The sequence below is a fragment of the Camarhynchus parvulus genome, chromosome 7 (genome assembly GCF_901933205.1).
Source record: "Camarhynchus parvulus chromosome 7, STF_HiC, whole genome shotgun sequence".
NCBI lineage: Eukaryota > Metazoa > Chordata > Aves > Passeriformes > Thraupidae > Camarhynchus > Camarhynchus parvulus.
Genome location: NC_044577.1, coordinates 33276167 through 33292510, shown reverse-complemented (window position 1 = coordinate 33292510; position 16344 = coordinate 33276167). Strand labels below are relative to the sequence as shown.

General features: G+C 38.3%; 1 protein-coding gene across 5 annotated transcripts in view; it reads left to right on the top strand.

Moving 5' to 3' along the window:
* The window catches only part of LRP1B (LDL receptor related protein 1B), a 634192-nt gene that overhangs the window by 145614 nt on the left and 472234 nt on the right, over nt 1-16344 (top strand). For all 5 annotated transcript variants that reach the window (XM_030951951.1, XM_030951950.1, XM_030951947.1 and 2 more), the window contains exon 2: nt 15119-15244. In XM_030951951.1, coding sequence (XP_030807811.1) covers nt 15119-15244 — 126 coding nt within the window. The remainder of the gene's footprint in view (nt 1-15118; nt 15245-16344) is intronic.

Here is a 16344-nt window from a genome sequence, read left to right as displayed (position 1 = left end):
TTTGTCCTCAGTGATAACATGTGGTTTTCTTAAAAATGAAGCATATGGTTTATTTTTCTTGTCAAATTGCCCTTAAAATCTCTTGGATTTTTTTTCCCTGCTATTTGTATCTGCCAGGATTGGAAGACTTATTTTTGCTTAAACTGTCTCAATATTTATGATCGTGTTCATTCATGAGAAGTAAATGACAGGAAAAAATATTTTATTTGTGCAGATACACAAAGCAGCTTTCAAACAGCCTTGGTTTGTTGCTAAATCTCACCTAAAATTCCCTGCCAAGCTACCATAAATTTAGTTTCACAATGCAATCTTTAGAAATGTCTTCAAAGCCATTGCTGTAGTTTTCTTGGGGTTTTGTTGTTTTTTTTGGTTTGTTTGTTTTGGTCATTTTTTCTCCTCTTTTAAAACCACTGCAGAAAATGGATCTAAGACGGGAAAAAAGAAAAACAAAAACAAACCTGTATTTATATCAGTCAGTTAAAGACAGACGATGAAAAATGATTTGTTTATTAATTCCTGGAGCTCAGTTTAGTTAGACTTGGTTCAATCAATGCCAGTGTTCTGTTATGTGAACTTGTTTTCTTAGAGTTTAAAGGAATTTGTTGCAATGAGAGAATTGTTTTATACTCATCAGCCCTCAATGGCTTAATGAGGAATAGATTTAAATATTTTACAAATAGATGGACCCAGGGCAGGGCTGGGGTGGCCAGGGAGGAGTTTCCTCCAGCTGTGGTGGTTTCCAGGGGCACTCAGCAGTGAAGCCACTCGATTTCACAGAATCGCTGGGTTGGACGAGACCTCCAAGATCATTGAGTCCAACCCAGCCCCAACACCTCAACTAAACCCTGGCACCCAGTGCCACATCCAATCTCTTCTTAAACACATGAACACATGGCCAGGGTGTCATAGCTTTAGGGGCAGTCCCCAAGTGAAGGTGCAATAGTGTCTGATTCAATCCAGGAACTAAATTTTTACCACACTTTTAAAGTGAAAGTAAATACATGGGTCATCAATGAAGTGATGTGCCTCACATACATTTCAGCGCTCAAACACATTTCAGTGGGTCATAGCTATAATTCTTGATACATTTTTTATTTTTTAATTTTTATTTTTAGGTAGAAAACAGGTGTCAGTGTTCTGCCACAGGTGTGCTTTCTGTGAGATAGCACTTTAAGTCTACTTGAGCATCATTATAGTAGAGACTCAAACAGTTTAGATCTTAATTGATATTAATAGGAATAACCCTCAATGACGTGAACTTGGCAAGCCAGAAATTGCAGCTGTTCTCAGCAGTAGTGGCAGTAACAAAGATAATTAATTGTTTTTCCCTGGGAGATATATTTAGATTGTACAAACTAAATATTCCGTTCCCTGAGCCCTAATTCAGGCTTGTATTTGTTCTGTAAATACAGGAAGTGAAATGAAAGTTAATATTTTTTGACTGTCACACCACAATGTCAGCTATTGCAATTATTTTGGAGAAATAAAGTATTTAAAATATTTATTACATGTCTTCCAATAATAAATTCAGCAGTTGATGTTGTGTATGATTTTTGTCAGCATAAAATGAGTAATAATTTGATATTTTTAATTTTTTTGTTGGTGTATAAGAGCTGGTACTTCATCTGGCCCCAGTAGTAATGTGCAAAGGGGATCATATTGGATATAGCAGAGCACGTGTTCCTGGCAGAGTTTTAGACAAAAAGTATTCCTGAGTGAGCACAACTTCATTTGCTAAGAACTTGCCGTCAGCATTATAATCCTCCTGGATTATTAAAGAATACATCAAGGTTCAGTTTTGAAGTGCACAGGGATGTGTTAATGGCACTGTAAAATGTTTATACCCATCGTGCAGGTGGCCTCTGCCTGGGTTATTGATTGCCAGGCTTTAAATTCTTTCCGTTTTGCTTAAATAAGAGTGGGAAGGAATCTTCACAGATCCTTCCCCTGTCTCAGCTGAAAGTGGGCTGAGCCACCTGGGGAGTATTTACTTCTGGTGCTGGTCCTTGAAGCTGTAATAGACACCCCCACAAGAATGTATATTCATATGCTCTAAGTGTGTGGTTTTTATTAACACTTATTTTAATAGTGGTTGTAAAACTCATGCATTTAAATGCAGTTCTTTAAAGCAATGGCATTTTGAGCAAGGGTTTCTTTCACTGGTTATTTATTTCTACAATAGAAAGTCTCTGGTGTGGGTGTAATTTTGTCTACACTGATAACATCCACCCTGAAAATGTAACATGCATGGGATGCTCTGTTGCTTGCTATGAAAGTAATTTTCTATTGCAGGTTTTAAATCTCTGATATCCTAAAAACGTGGAGCTGCCTCAGGTTGGGCTGGACACAGAGGCAGCAGCTCTGAGCAATGCAGGTGCCCTTCAGCACCTCCACAACTGCCTCCCTTCACAGTCAAGAAATGAGGCTTTATTTCCCCAAACTAATATTGCACTAAACCACCAATCTAAACATTTACCTTTGTGATGTAAATATTTCCTAAGCTCAGCTTCTTTCAAATCCTGCAGTTATTTGAGCTGTTCAGGGAGAGGCACGGACTTTGCAGCAGGAAAATGTGTTCTTTATGAATGGGATGAAGCTCTTTTCTTCACTTGCATCTTAAATGCAATCTAAATGATCCATCATGCCCTGCACACAGCAAAAGCAATAGGTATGATGAAAGTCTGATTACATATAATCAGCAGCAGTAGTGATTTGAATGTTTTGTCCTGTATTTTCCCTCAGCCTACTGCCCAGAAAAGCTGCTCCTTTAGTGTATTGAAAGAATTTACTTGAGTTCATCAACTGGGTTAGTTCAGAACCCCATTTCTCTGGTTCTCCCTTGGGACTTTTGACCATTACATTGCTGGAATATCATTTGCTTTGGATGCTTATTAAAAATATTAACAATATTGCACAATCTAGGCTGGCATTCAGGTCCACAGCTTCTTAACAGCAGTGGATTTGAGAGGTAAAACTGGTTTTTTACCTCTATGCCTTAAAGTACAGAGAACTGTTCTTAACAAACCACCAGCTGGGGGAAACTTGGAAATGGATGCCGCTAAAAAAAAAACACTTAAGAAGTATTGTTATTGCTGTGGTCATAGATCAAGCCAAACTATCTCTTTCTGGAGGGTGTGCACATACATTCTGCAGGAATTGTTAAGGATAAACCAGTGCAGCACTAACAGAGCAGTCCCCTCAGTAATTCCCTGACTTGAGCCCACTCACAAGTGAAATCATTGTGCTGCAGAGCTCTGAAGCTGTGTCTGTCTTCTGGGGAAAATTGCCTGCTTGTACGCTTCTGCATCTCTTTCTTTCCTGCTGCTCGAATATAATTAAATATGCTAGAATATAATTAAAGTTGCTAAAAATACATGCTTTCTAATATTGTTTTTTCTGTGTAGGCGGCTGCTGTTACTCTGTTCTCAGGGGAGGAGATGGTATAAAGATGAGTGTCACTTAACTCTATTAAGTGGTCCATTTTGCACAGGGATGTAAAAGCTCCTTACTTGTGGCCTGATCCAAAGTCCCATGGAGTTTTTAAATTTATATATATGCATACATATATATATATTCAGTGGAGTCTGCTGGCTTTGTTATTTTTACAGAAGCATTTTTTCCCCATCAGAAGAGAGGAGATTTCTGAACTGAAAACTACCACTTTCATGTTAGCTGTGAGAATTTACATTCTTAGTGCTGAGGAAATTAGTAGAACAAGCAGGGCCATAATTACTGTGCTTTTACAATACCGACATTGTACCTAATTAGGGTTTAGTCTACAGAACACTCTGTAGTGTTTGTTTAATAATCCCAGCAGACATAGTTTGAGTTTTTGCAGCACCTGGATGTAGCTGGGGACAACCATGGAAGTGACAGTTGACAAGATTTTAGGTATTTTACAGTATAAACTAATGGCTCGCCCTCGATATGCATGAAATCAGTTAAGGGGGAGCTGGAATCAGCATTTAGAGGCAAAGCAGCTCAATGCAAAGAGAGTCTTTGTTCACTTTTTTGTGTGGTAAAACCAGGGCTTAATTTTCTCTTCACAATCTCTGCAGCTCACAAAGCCGGTAATAAAATCCTCAGCACCCCTGCTGATGAAGTCAAATCTGCTATTGCTAACAAAGGTTAAACATCCATCATCTTTTGACCTGCTAAAATTATTCCATCTGCAGGTTTGATCCTGAATTTACCACCTGTCCCATGCCTTTTAGTTTCTATTTAAAGATGACCGATTTTTTCTGAATATGAAGTTCTTTATTTCCTTTCCTGCCTCCTCAGCCATCATTTAAATTGTAATTATCGTTTCCTCACATATGGAAAGTCTCAAAAATAACTTAGAGATTTTTGGATAGAGAGGGGACAGAGAGGACCCTGAGTCTGTATTTATGATGGATTTCCTCCAGCCTGTTCTGTGGTGAGAACTTCCCCTATGAAACCTGGGTCTGTCATATTTGTTCAGGTGTCCACCAACTCCTTGTTCAGCACATCAGGGTTATGAGCCTCATTTCCATGACCGTGGTGGAATTTCTTAAAAGTAAAAGTTTTCTTGGCCACCCTTCAGTCCCCAGACTCCAGGATTGATTGAAGAAAGCAGTTACATCAAAAATTAAATTATTTCTTCCTTGGTTTTTGTGCAACTAAAACATTTACTCTGTGTGTAATCCTGCATCCCATCCTATCGATTCTGTTCCTGATACTGTCTTTAATTTTCTAATTGCCTGTTTCTCTTGATCATCCTGTGTGACACAAATAGCCTCAGGGATGGCAGGGATTTGAAAAAGCAGTAGCTGAGGAAAGCCTTCCCACAGGAATGCTGCCTTTGAATTAAATGTTTCCTCCATAAGGATATGTGGGGGTCTTTCAATTTTTGTCAAGTGTCCAAATGTCTTGGCTAGAAACTTTTAAAATTATTTTGACCAAGTTGCTTGATAACATATCCATAGTTGTCTGTTTCCCTTGTATCTGTTTTGATAACTGTTTTTTTACAGAATTATAATAGACATTATCTTAATAAATCAAAGGAATAATTATCCAAACTGATGGTTCCTTGGATTTTGTTTGCCTTTGAATAATTCAATGTTTAATTTACATATAATTGTTTTAAATTTTTTTTTTTAACATCTGTAGATAAGTGGTTTATGGTTTTTTTTTTAGTAACATTTAATAATTTTGAGCAGTAGTACTTGGTTTTCCTTGCATGATGAACCAGTGGTGACTGTAGAATGCAACTTAGGACAAGAGCTTGTTCCTGCAGCAAAGCTCTTGACAGAGAAAGGTGACTCTCGGCTCCCTTAAAAAAAAAAAAAAAGGGTTTTGTTATCAGTCCAGACTTGAAGTCTGTAATCATCTTCTCATCCTTTTATCAATCCAACTCCTCTCCTTAGTGTGAGGCTTGGGCCATTTCCTCCTTGTTTCTGAGGAGCCAGTGGGTGGATGGGCTCATTAATCCTGCCTGTGGTCACTCACAGTGGGGCAATAAATCCAAGCAGAGAGGGTTTCACCACTTGTTTGTAGGTAGCTGAGTGACACCAGGCTGATGTCACATCTGTCTTTTACTTTTTACTTTGATCCTTCTTTGTAGCGTGGACTTTTTGGGTGAAATGCAAGCTGCCCTGCAAAATACCATTTAAAATATTTTAGCAGAAACCTTTTGCTAAATGTTGTGTCTTGCTGCCTGTGAATAATATTTTTGCCTGTTCTGAAAATCACATTGAAGACCTACTGATAGCAGCACCTAATATCACAATACATTGCTCTCTAGTGGTGTGAAAATTATTATTCAGTGTATGCATTTCCAAATTACACCTTAAATTATCGGTCTTGGATCATGCTATCAAGAAAGTCAGACCTGAACTGCAGAAGATCACAATTGTAACTACTTTCTCAACTGTTAAATTGCAATTAAATCTATATTAAGTGACCCTTTGGTGTGCCTTTTACTTAATTCTTACAATTTAACTTAGAACTGTTGATTGTAGTTATTTAAAATAATGGATACAATTTCAGTAGGGCCCAGCATAAATGTGTAGGATGAGAGTAATTTTTTAAAGGTTTATATGGGAAACAGATTATTTTAGTTACAAGTTTCTAATATGACTATTATATTTTTAATATTTGGTGACATCCAACCTGAATAAAATAGTTTACCCTGGTAATGAGATTTTCCTTCTAGCTCTTTATATAGACACTATTTAGAAAGGAATTTTAGCCTGGTTTTCCCCTAGTTCTTTCACGCTTTTAATAACTAAGTATAGTTTAAAGTTATCTTATTATTTAACACCATTTCCCTGTAGATTAATTATCCTAATATAAAACAAATGTGTATTAAACATATGCAGTTGCTTACGGAAGCAGATTTGGCTGTTCCATTTAATATAAGTCTCTTCTTGCAGAAAACAAACCCGTCATATTTAAGATTTCTCTGGTCATTAAAACCGAATTATGTAATAGGCTTCCATCTGCTATTGAAACCTGTTCATCATTATTTTGTGTCATTTCAAGTGGGAGCATTCTGAGCAATGCTTAGTGACAGCAGGCTTGGCTCTCCTGGCAGGGTAGGACACGGCTTCCTTCCTTTTGAGCTGCAAAAATGAATGCATTGCCTTCTGAGAAGGTTTTCTCCAAGAGTTTGGTTCTCACTTCTCCAGCCTTGGCATCTTCTGGAAAATTCTGTGTTTTATTTGTGCTGTTAAACTGTGTGCAAGTTGGAATCTCCTCCCTGTGTCCCCCCCAGCCCTTTGTGTTAACTACTGCAGGATAATTCAGCGCTGCCGTCCATCAGCCCCACCCTGTCTGGGGACACTGATGGTGCTGAGCAGAGCAGGCAGCACTCAGTGGTGGCACTGGAGTGACACAGCAGTGGGCAGGGAGGATGGATGGTCCCGTGCTGCTGCTCTAGAGCAGAATCTGGGTAAATGGGATCAGAGCCTGCTGGAGCAGATACAGGATCTGCTGGAAGAGGAGCCAGGCAGGGCAGGAATTCCACTGCTGCATCCAAGAGCTGCATGGACAACCTGTGAGGGAGCTGGACTGGGGAGCTTCATGAGAACAAACCATTCAGCTGGTAGAAGATTATCTGATTTAAGGATTAACTTTTTTGGTATCCTATCCAAGATGAATTTTTGGGTATGGCAAAAGGAATAAAATTTTTGCTTGAGTCCTAAAACAAGCAAGCAAATCAAGCAGCAATGCTAACACAGCCTCAACATCTTCCTCCAGGGAAATAAAAGAGAAAGTAAAGAAGATGGTTCAATTCAATCCAGATGCTTTATAATTCCTTCCTTACTGCTTTTAATTTTTTAATCCTTTATGGTAACTTATTTTCTCTGTTTTCTCAGTATAACTTTGTTTTCCCAATTATGCAGTCATCTGAGACACCTAGATCTTACCTATCTATATCTTTCCCTCATAAAATTATCTGTGCTTTAAAAGAAAACTGATAACTTTACTTTTATTCAAAGTGAGGGTAAGTAGAGCCTATTTTTTTCTTTTCAATATTCCCATAATGTTCCCAGTATCTTAAAATATCTCAACAGTTTATGTGCTTTTCCTTCCTTGTGTAGACAGATGTCATTCTATTACAGTTTGAAGTATATTCAAGTGAAATGGCTTTGTTATGTTTTACATGGTAAGAAAACTACCAAATTAAAACAATGACATCATTGATTACCCTTTGATAGATGAAATTTATCTAAATTAATTATCTTTTAGTATTTGCTAAAAACGTTTATATGTGAAAATTCACGATGATAGAACATCTGCTCAGCAGAGGGCTTATCAAAGGTATTGTAATAAGCTATGTAACGAATGTTTCAGCCTTCAAAAGAGAAAATATTTTGTGTGGCATTTATTTAAATAATCTGTCTCAAGTTGGGATTTCCATCCCACTTTAAGAAAAAGAAGCAATTTTGTTGTGGAAATGTTATAATTGAATTTGGAAGCTTTACAGCTCAGTGAAGGAAGAAGTGTAAGTTGGAAATATCTAAATTCCAAGAACTAGGAGATGAAAAAGATTCATTTGAAGTCCTGCTTGGAGGCACAGCGAGTGACACACTGTGGCGCGCTGGGTTTGAAATCGCGCCGGGTGACTTGTCCTCAGTCCCCATCCGTCTGCTCATTCCTTGTGCTCTTCAGGAGTTTGCCTGTCAGACCTTCTGGAGGTTTGATCCTGGGAGCAGCTGAAAACCTCAGTGTTTTCTCCATTGAGCCTCCTGATGAAGCAGGGAACACGTCTGTGTACAAGAAATGTGTTGTTCAAGTCATGGCTCCTAGAATTCCTTTTTCATGTGAAAGTTTGTGTTGCTTATCCAAATGTGGTGGTGTTCACAGGGGTCTTTGGATGAGGGAAGAGACGAGAATGTTGACCCCATGTTTCAGAAGGCTGGTTTATTATTTTATGATATATATTATATTAAAACTATACTAAAAGAATAAAAGAAAGGATTTCATCAGAAGGATAGCTAAGAATAGAAAAGGAATGATAACAAAGGCTTGTGACTGACCGAGACAGTCTGGACAGCTGGACTGTGATTGGCCATTAATTAGAAACAACCACATGAGACCGATCAGAGATGCACCTGTTGCATACCACAGCAGCAGATAATCATTGTTTGCATTTTGTTTCTGAGGCCTTTCAGCTTCTCAGGAGAAAAAGTCCTAAGGAAAGGATTTTTCATAAAATGTGTCTGTGACATCCAAGTGTATAGGAAGGGTTCTTATATAAGAGCTCCTGTGAAGGGTCTTTCTAAGATACTTGCCATCCCTTATAAAAACCTATTTTTTATTCCTGTATATTTATTAACTTTTTCAAGTTATTTTGCAAACATTTTTTCCTGTCAAATAGGAAATGAAATTACAATTTTATGAGCACACTATGATAATACAGGCTAAGGTAGTGGAAAGGCTCAGAGGTTTTCATATTCCATATAAATGCTTTTTTCAAAGTCATTTTTTTCTCTGACATGGGGAAGAAAGAAGGGTTGTTTCAGTGGGAGCCTTTGAAGGCTTTCCACAAGCGAGAACATTTTTGCTCATGTTCACCCTGGCACTGGCTGTCAGCAGCTGAAAGGGCACCTTGTTGACTCTGCTACAGGGCTTGTGACTCCTCACACACAGAGGGATAAGTGATGGTCACTTTGACCCTCCACCCTGACATTTACATTGAATCCACGTCAGGCTGTTTGGAAAGAAGGACCACTTCACCCTGGGGAATGTCTTTGCATGTTTCCTCCAGCTTTCAAGGAGGTGAAGGATAATTGTGAAGAAAAGGTTCAGAGGGCGCTTGTTTGGCCTTCAGCCTCCTTTCTTTGTAGGGCTACTGGGAGCAGGGATTGGCAAATGGCAGGATTGCAGGTAATGTGTTTCTATTAGGGTCTCTATTGTGTTAGAGGAGGCACCTGGCTATTCTGTGGTATTTTTGAGCCATTAAGGAGCTTAACTATCATGTCATTTTGTAGTTTGCTGAGATAGGTATTTTTCTGTGACCCTTTGTTGATTAGATAAAAATTGGCTCAGGAATATTTGGGTGTTTCTCATTATCTTAGTATTTCTTCAATTTCTCTGTCCATAGATTGTGCCAAGCTGAGTTTGAATAACCTTCTCTTGCTCAAATCCAGGAGGGAACTTGGTGTCTCCCCTCTTAATGGAAAAATGTTTTTGGCAAAGAAAGAGCCAAAAAACCCAAGAAACAAGACAGTCCCTACACTTATCACCTGCCCACTTCCAAAAATGCTCCAGGATTTTCATAATTCAATAGTTGTTTCTCATCTTCCTATTAGTACTGACCTCTCTCAATATTTGCTTAATCTGATCCATGAATTATAGTAACACAGAGCAAGTCCAAAAAATATGAGGAAGTCTTGCAGCTGTGTGGTGTAAATAAGGAATTTGAGCATGAATATTATGGAGTGAGATCTAGGATGTTCAGTGTCACTCCACAGATGCCAAACAAGATGCCTGTGACCTTGCTGGATGGCAGATGTGAAGACTGAGGAAAGTTTACACATGGAATTTAAACACATGTGGCTTAAACTGAGCATATGGTGCTTTTACTGACAGGTACCTGTGCGTGAGCCTTGCTTATGGATAAAGCAATTAGCTGATTAGTAAATGCTGAATAAGTGATAACTATAATGCCTAGAGCTGAATAAATACACATAGAACATCTGTATTCCTGTTTAGAATGCTACATGTGAACACACCAGCAGCTCTCTAAGCCCCTTTGCATTGTGGAAGCACAAATCAGGGCTTGGTAGATCTTGTGAGAGATTTTTGGGTTCTGTAAATAAAATGTCATAACTTTGAACACAGCATTACACTGAACCAAGTAAGACAGAAATAAATGGTATCATAATAATATTTTTATACCCCGAATGTAAAACTCTGTTTGCTGTTTTGCAAGACGAATCTCAAGGATTTTGTCTGTAGTTTAGTGTGGCCAAAACATAAATGTTTTACTCTGTGCTGGGCTCTAAAAATGTAGATTTAACTCCAAAGGTATGAAAGATTTCAAAAGTGTTATATAAAAAGTCTGAAATTCATAAGTAGGAAATGCTGTGCATGCTTTTTCCTCACATCTCCCTTTCAGTTACAGTAATTTAGGTTTTAGTGTGTGATGAATTCTGTCATAAATTACTACCAGAATACATTTTTCAGCTTTGGAGTAAATTTTGCTGAAATTAATATGGAAACCCTCCCATGTTTCAGTGAGAGATCAAAGAAAATCCCAAATGGAAAACATGCTTTTGAGAGGGGGGAAAAAATAGTTCTGAGTTCTTAAACTCTTGCAATGAAGATAACTTAATTAAAATCAAAGCAAAACTAATTAAGAACTTAAAAGTGGAAGTTTTTGGTTGCGTAACATCCCCGAAACATGGCAGGATGGATTTGTTATCATTGCCAGAATTCCTGGTCATACAGACAGGTGATGCCAGTGGATCCCAATGGAAGTGTACAGCTGGATTGCAGCTTTCTGACCACTCCTTTTGGCCTTTCTGTTCTATTCCTGCTCAAAAAGGGGCTACTTTGGCAGGAAATTCCTTTTCTCTCCTATGATTTTTTTTCTGGGTATGCAGCTAAAGGGACAAACCAGCGGAGGTCTATCAGTTTGTCATTTTTATTCATGGATTTCATGGTTCATTCCTTGATCTAACCATTCTCAAGTGGAAAAAGAAAGCATGCTCACACACATCCCCCTACTCTATGTGCATCTTTTCTTGCCCTCTTCATTGAAAATGGAGAGAGAATTGAAAATTTCAGCTTTTTTTGTTTGTTTGTTTCACTTGAAACACAGTGAAAATATTTTTTTAAGTGCAAAATTAAATGAAATCAATTAGTGAGGCATTCTTCCTTCTCACGGATCTTAAGGTATTACTATAAAAGCTTTTAAATATGATGTTCTGATGATCTCTAATCCTTGAGCATTCATTCCCATCGTGCTTGTATCATATCCTTCAAAAGCTTCTCTAGGAATGTGCTTTTTGGGTTAGCGTGCACATGTGGTTTTTCTGAATATTTAGTGAAAGCCTAATGAGCAGGCTCCCTGCTTTAGCAGATCAAGACTTTATTAGGCTGAGTTTTGCTCTTTGAAGAGTGTTGCCATATGGGAGGTTTGTTTTTTTGGGCTCTCTCAGGTGCTCTTGGCAGATGGAGCTGGAAGCGCTCGGAAGACAGAGCACCAAGCAGCTCCCATGGAAGTGGCTGGGGGGGTCACCAGGGCCACAGCAGGAGCCTGGCAGATCCACAGAGTGCCCAAGCAAGGACTGCTGGAAATGGGAAGCACAATTCTGGAATTCTGCAGCTTCTCTGGGCACCTGGTTCCTTGACCAAGGCAGTTCTTAATTACATTCACGGCAAATTGTTTCCAGTCTCGTGACGGAGCTGGAGAGCCCTCAATTATATAAATGTTATTTCCCATTTAGATCTGTTGACATGCTTTTCTTCATTGCATTCCCTCAAATAGGAAAGATCCAGATCCCTATGACCCTAAACAGTGACCACAGGCAGCAATCTTCATCCCTACTTATTTAGGAGCTGAATGCAAGTTTACAGAGGCAAATGCCTTTTTAATCCAGGAGCATTCCTGGTCCTGGCAGACATCACCCACTGCCTTGTGTGCTGGTTGGTTGATTGATTTGCTTCCTTTTTTTTTTTTTTTTCTTTCTTTTAGCATCATAATGGAATTTTGATTTTCCAAGTTCAATGTAATTTCATACAATGTAATTATAGTTGCTTTCCTAATGAAGATTTTGAGCTTCGTCTTCTTTAAAAAAAAATTGTCTTAAAAAAAAATAAATCACCGTGGTTTTGGCTGTGAGAACATTGACTTTAAACAAAGGCACCAGGTTTTCTATTTCTTTTTTTAAACTTTCCTTCTAAGAGGCACTGCCAGGTGTTTGCAGCATAGGATGGGAGCATAGGAGTAGTATCCTTAGGGAGGCAAGGCTTTCATTTACCCATAGAGGGATGATTTCTCACCATCTGCTCTGCATCTCAGACAACTGGGATGTTAAAAACGTGAATTTTCCCATCCGCTGGGAGCTTTCCTGCACAGCTCACACATTACAGAAAGAGAAAGATGTCACTGAAAAGAGCTGTTTTACTTCTGGGCCATCATAGATGACTATTTTTCAGCAAGAGGGTTGTTGTGATTTTTTGTTTTATTTTTTTTAAAGCCCACTAATTAGTGCATGTTTGTAATTAACTGGTCAAATTCATTCTGTAAAGAAAACAGCTGAAAATAAAAATAATTCTGTGGTTATGCAAAACAAAAACATTTGAGAAAGCACTTTCAGAGCCAATAAAACCCTGAGGTAATATTAAACTGCTAAACAAAATCTATTTTTCAAAGTGTTTTATAAGTTAGTGATTTTTTCACTCTGCTAAGTTTTTCTCAAGGTAGATAATATAAAAAGCTTAGATCTCCATAATTTCTGTATTGTTGCATAAAATGGAAAGAAATAAGTTAATAGTATGGAAATAGCTTAATTTTTTCATTTTTTAAAAAAGGTAGCAAATAAGCCTTTTTCAAGTACAAACATTCAACTCTGAGGTCAATGTGAAATTGCTTTTTACAACTTCTTTATCTCCGGTTACTTAGGCTATTTTAATAAACTTTGCCCAAAAGAGAAGCAAATGCAAGATTTTTTTTGTGTAGACATGTGTGACCATCTGCAGGTTTGAAAGAAGCAGTTGCACTGAGGAAGGGATAATCACCCTGCCAGGTTTTGTTGCAGACAAGATTTCTATTCTGTAGGTGCTGTACATGGAGTTATTTGGGGAGATTTGCTTGTGTGACCTTGACTGTAGAAGTGTTTTCACAACTTTACGTTTCTATATTTATTCGGTAATATTTTCCACTTAGCTGTCAGTTCAGAAGCCTCTCTAAATAAATAAATAATTTTGTTACTCTTAATAATGAAAGAATTTTCAACTATTTTTTGCTCTGAGGAATAATCATTCCAGAGCTGAATAAATAAGTGGACATGTTTGGCAATGCTAGTTTTAATATTTCCAGGTCTGTTAGAAGCAGATGTGCATTACACAGAAAATTACAGTTCATCCTCTTGTAAAAGCAGAAATGTATCATGGGTTTCAAGCATACTCTAAAACCAAATATTTTAGAGTTCTTCTGTGTGTTTCTCACACTACTCTACATCTTTGAAATGCTAAAACTTGCCAAACTCCCTCCCTCTTTCTGACTTCCAGGATGGTTTTTCAAGATGTGCTATCAAAGCAGGGCCTTTAATCATCTCCCTGAAAGCTTTAAGCAAAACCACTCCATGTAAACTTCCACTCTTAATTATCCAGTTGCTCATTTTTGCTGTTGAGGGGAAGGAATTAAGATATAACAAAAATCCTTTCGTTCTTGCAGGCTTAAAAGAAGTTGTGATACAGTTATTTTAAGAAATATGAAATATATCTACATAGTAGTTGCAAATTTGGCTTGTTGTGAAATTGAATGGCATCAGTAGTTGAGAATCTGACCTTGGAAATGAGACCTGCACACAGGAAATTATTAAATTATTACTCTAATAAAGGATTTTTGTTGTTTTTTTCCTTTAGTGGTAATACATCCCGTGGTTTTTGGAGGAACTGAGCCAATGGAGAGATCTATGAGTGGATTGGGTTTTGTCTCCTCCTTTATTCTTGGTTTTATGTCTTTGTGGCAGTATTGACTCCAGTGAAGTTATTTCTCTCTTGTGCCAGTGTAAGAATAATGAGGAAACCTTTTCCCAGCAATCTGCAATGTAACCTTGTGGAAGACACTACTGTAATTTATATATTGATAAAATGAATATAATATATTGCACAGAGGTTTTGTGAGCTTTAATTAATATTAGAATAGTTTTACATTGAATAATGATGGAATAGTCTTGAGTTAATTAACTCTAGATCTCAAGGACATCAGGCTGTGGTGGTTGAATGCAGCAGATAGAGTGGGTGTGCCAAACTTCCAGAATTGCCCTCTTTTAAAAGCCATTGTTTTCAAGGTGCCCCAGTGTTGACTTTAAATTTTTTGTTTGCTAATTTGTCATGTGAACTATAAAATAATTTTTATATAAAATGGAGGAAGGATATGGTCATTAAAAGGTGTCTAAGGAAATAGTTGAAAATAGATTTTTTTTTAAGTAGAACTTTTTTGGGTTTTTTTAAGTAGAACTTTGCTTGCAAAAATACATCTTGGAAAATTTGATTACTTGAAACAATTTAAAAATAATTTCTGTGGCAGGAGAGGCAAGTTGGGAACCTCCCTTGCTGGTAACATGCCATTAAATCTTGTTGGTTTCTATCTAGTAAGCAAATTTACTTCATGCTGAAATATATAGAGAAAAGCAGATTTTCTTAAAATTTTATTCCATACAAGTAGTTCATGGTGATGTTGTTCCTGTCAGGTTGGAAGGGTGATGGGCAGCTCCCACTGAACCCTCAGCTGGATCTTAGAGCTCCCTAAGTGAGGGTATCAGATACCACTAAATTATTGCTTCATGTCATTCCTATCATTCGCTTTGATTTTTGCTTTTTGAATCGTTTTATCTCCACTTTTGATTTTCATTGTGCCATTTTATTTTTTCCCTTCACCTTTAACCATTTCACTCTAACCCATTCTCATTTCCAGAAGAGCACCCCTCGTGTGACGTAGGGGAGTTCCTGTGCCACGATGGTGTCACTTGTGTGTCCTGGCACTGGCTGTGTGACGGGGAGCCCGACTGTCCCGATGATTCTGATGAGTCCTTAGACACCTGTAAGTAAAGCTGAGAGGAGCTGCTCTTTGCTTTCATCTCCCTTTAAACTGAAACCTTTTCAGTCACACTGACTATACAACTGGAAGGGCAGATTCCATTTTGTTTGATCAATCCTGCATGGATGTTCTTGTTGAGGAACAGCAGGTTGAGGGGAGCAGGTTACATTCTTAGTGTGGGTGAGAGACACAAGCAATGGATGGGATGGAAGGTGTTTTGTTCTTGTGCCATTCTGTCACGAGCACTGGCACTGGAGCATGTGTGCCCTCTGCTCTCCCCCAGCTGCCCATGGGCTCAGAGGGACAGGCAGAGTCAGGCACAGGAAAATGTGCTCCTCTCAGTACATTTAGGGGGAGCTGGGGTGGAAGAGTGCAAAATATTTTCAATACAAATATGAAAAGCATACAAACATCAAAGGGAAAAATGAAAGACGATGTGAGAGCTGTGAGGGGGGAAATAAACAAAGAAAGGAAGATGATGGAAAGCTTTAATAAAGCATATTTAATTATAGTGAAGACCTTTTTGGGTTTTTTTTTTTTTTGTTTTTAATGTGGCTAAGAGCTTTTGAACACCCGAGTAACAACCTTACAGACTTTTTTCTTATCAGCCTTGTAGACTACTGATGAGGTGTTATTAAATCTTAATGTTCCCTTGTTTCCTGTGTTCTGAGGAAAATGAGGGAATTTCCTGATTTTATCCCCAGGATAATCACTTAATGTAAGAGAAGAACCATGTATTTTGTATCAAAGCAATACTGACAATCAGGAAGGCTGGAAATGGGGTTTGCTGCTCAAAGAAAAAAAAATATCAAACATCAGACAGTATTTAGGAGTCTAAAATGAGGGACAGAAGCTGAAGATGTCTGGGAGCCATTTGTGTCTGGGCAAGCACTGCAGTGCTGATTGCAGCCTTCCTGCTCCAGAGCTTGTTCTCTGCTACTGATCACAAAATTGCCTCGGGGGCTGTGGCGAGGGTGCTCTGATTAACCACCCTCCACACACTGTGGGGTTCTCAGCCACAACATCCTGCAGTGGGAAGTGCTGGGTACAGCTGGGATTTTGTTACTGCACTGCTGACTGATTGCCCCCTTCTCTGATGTGTG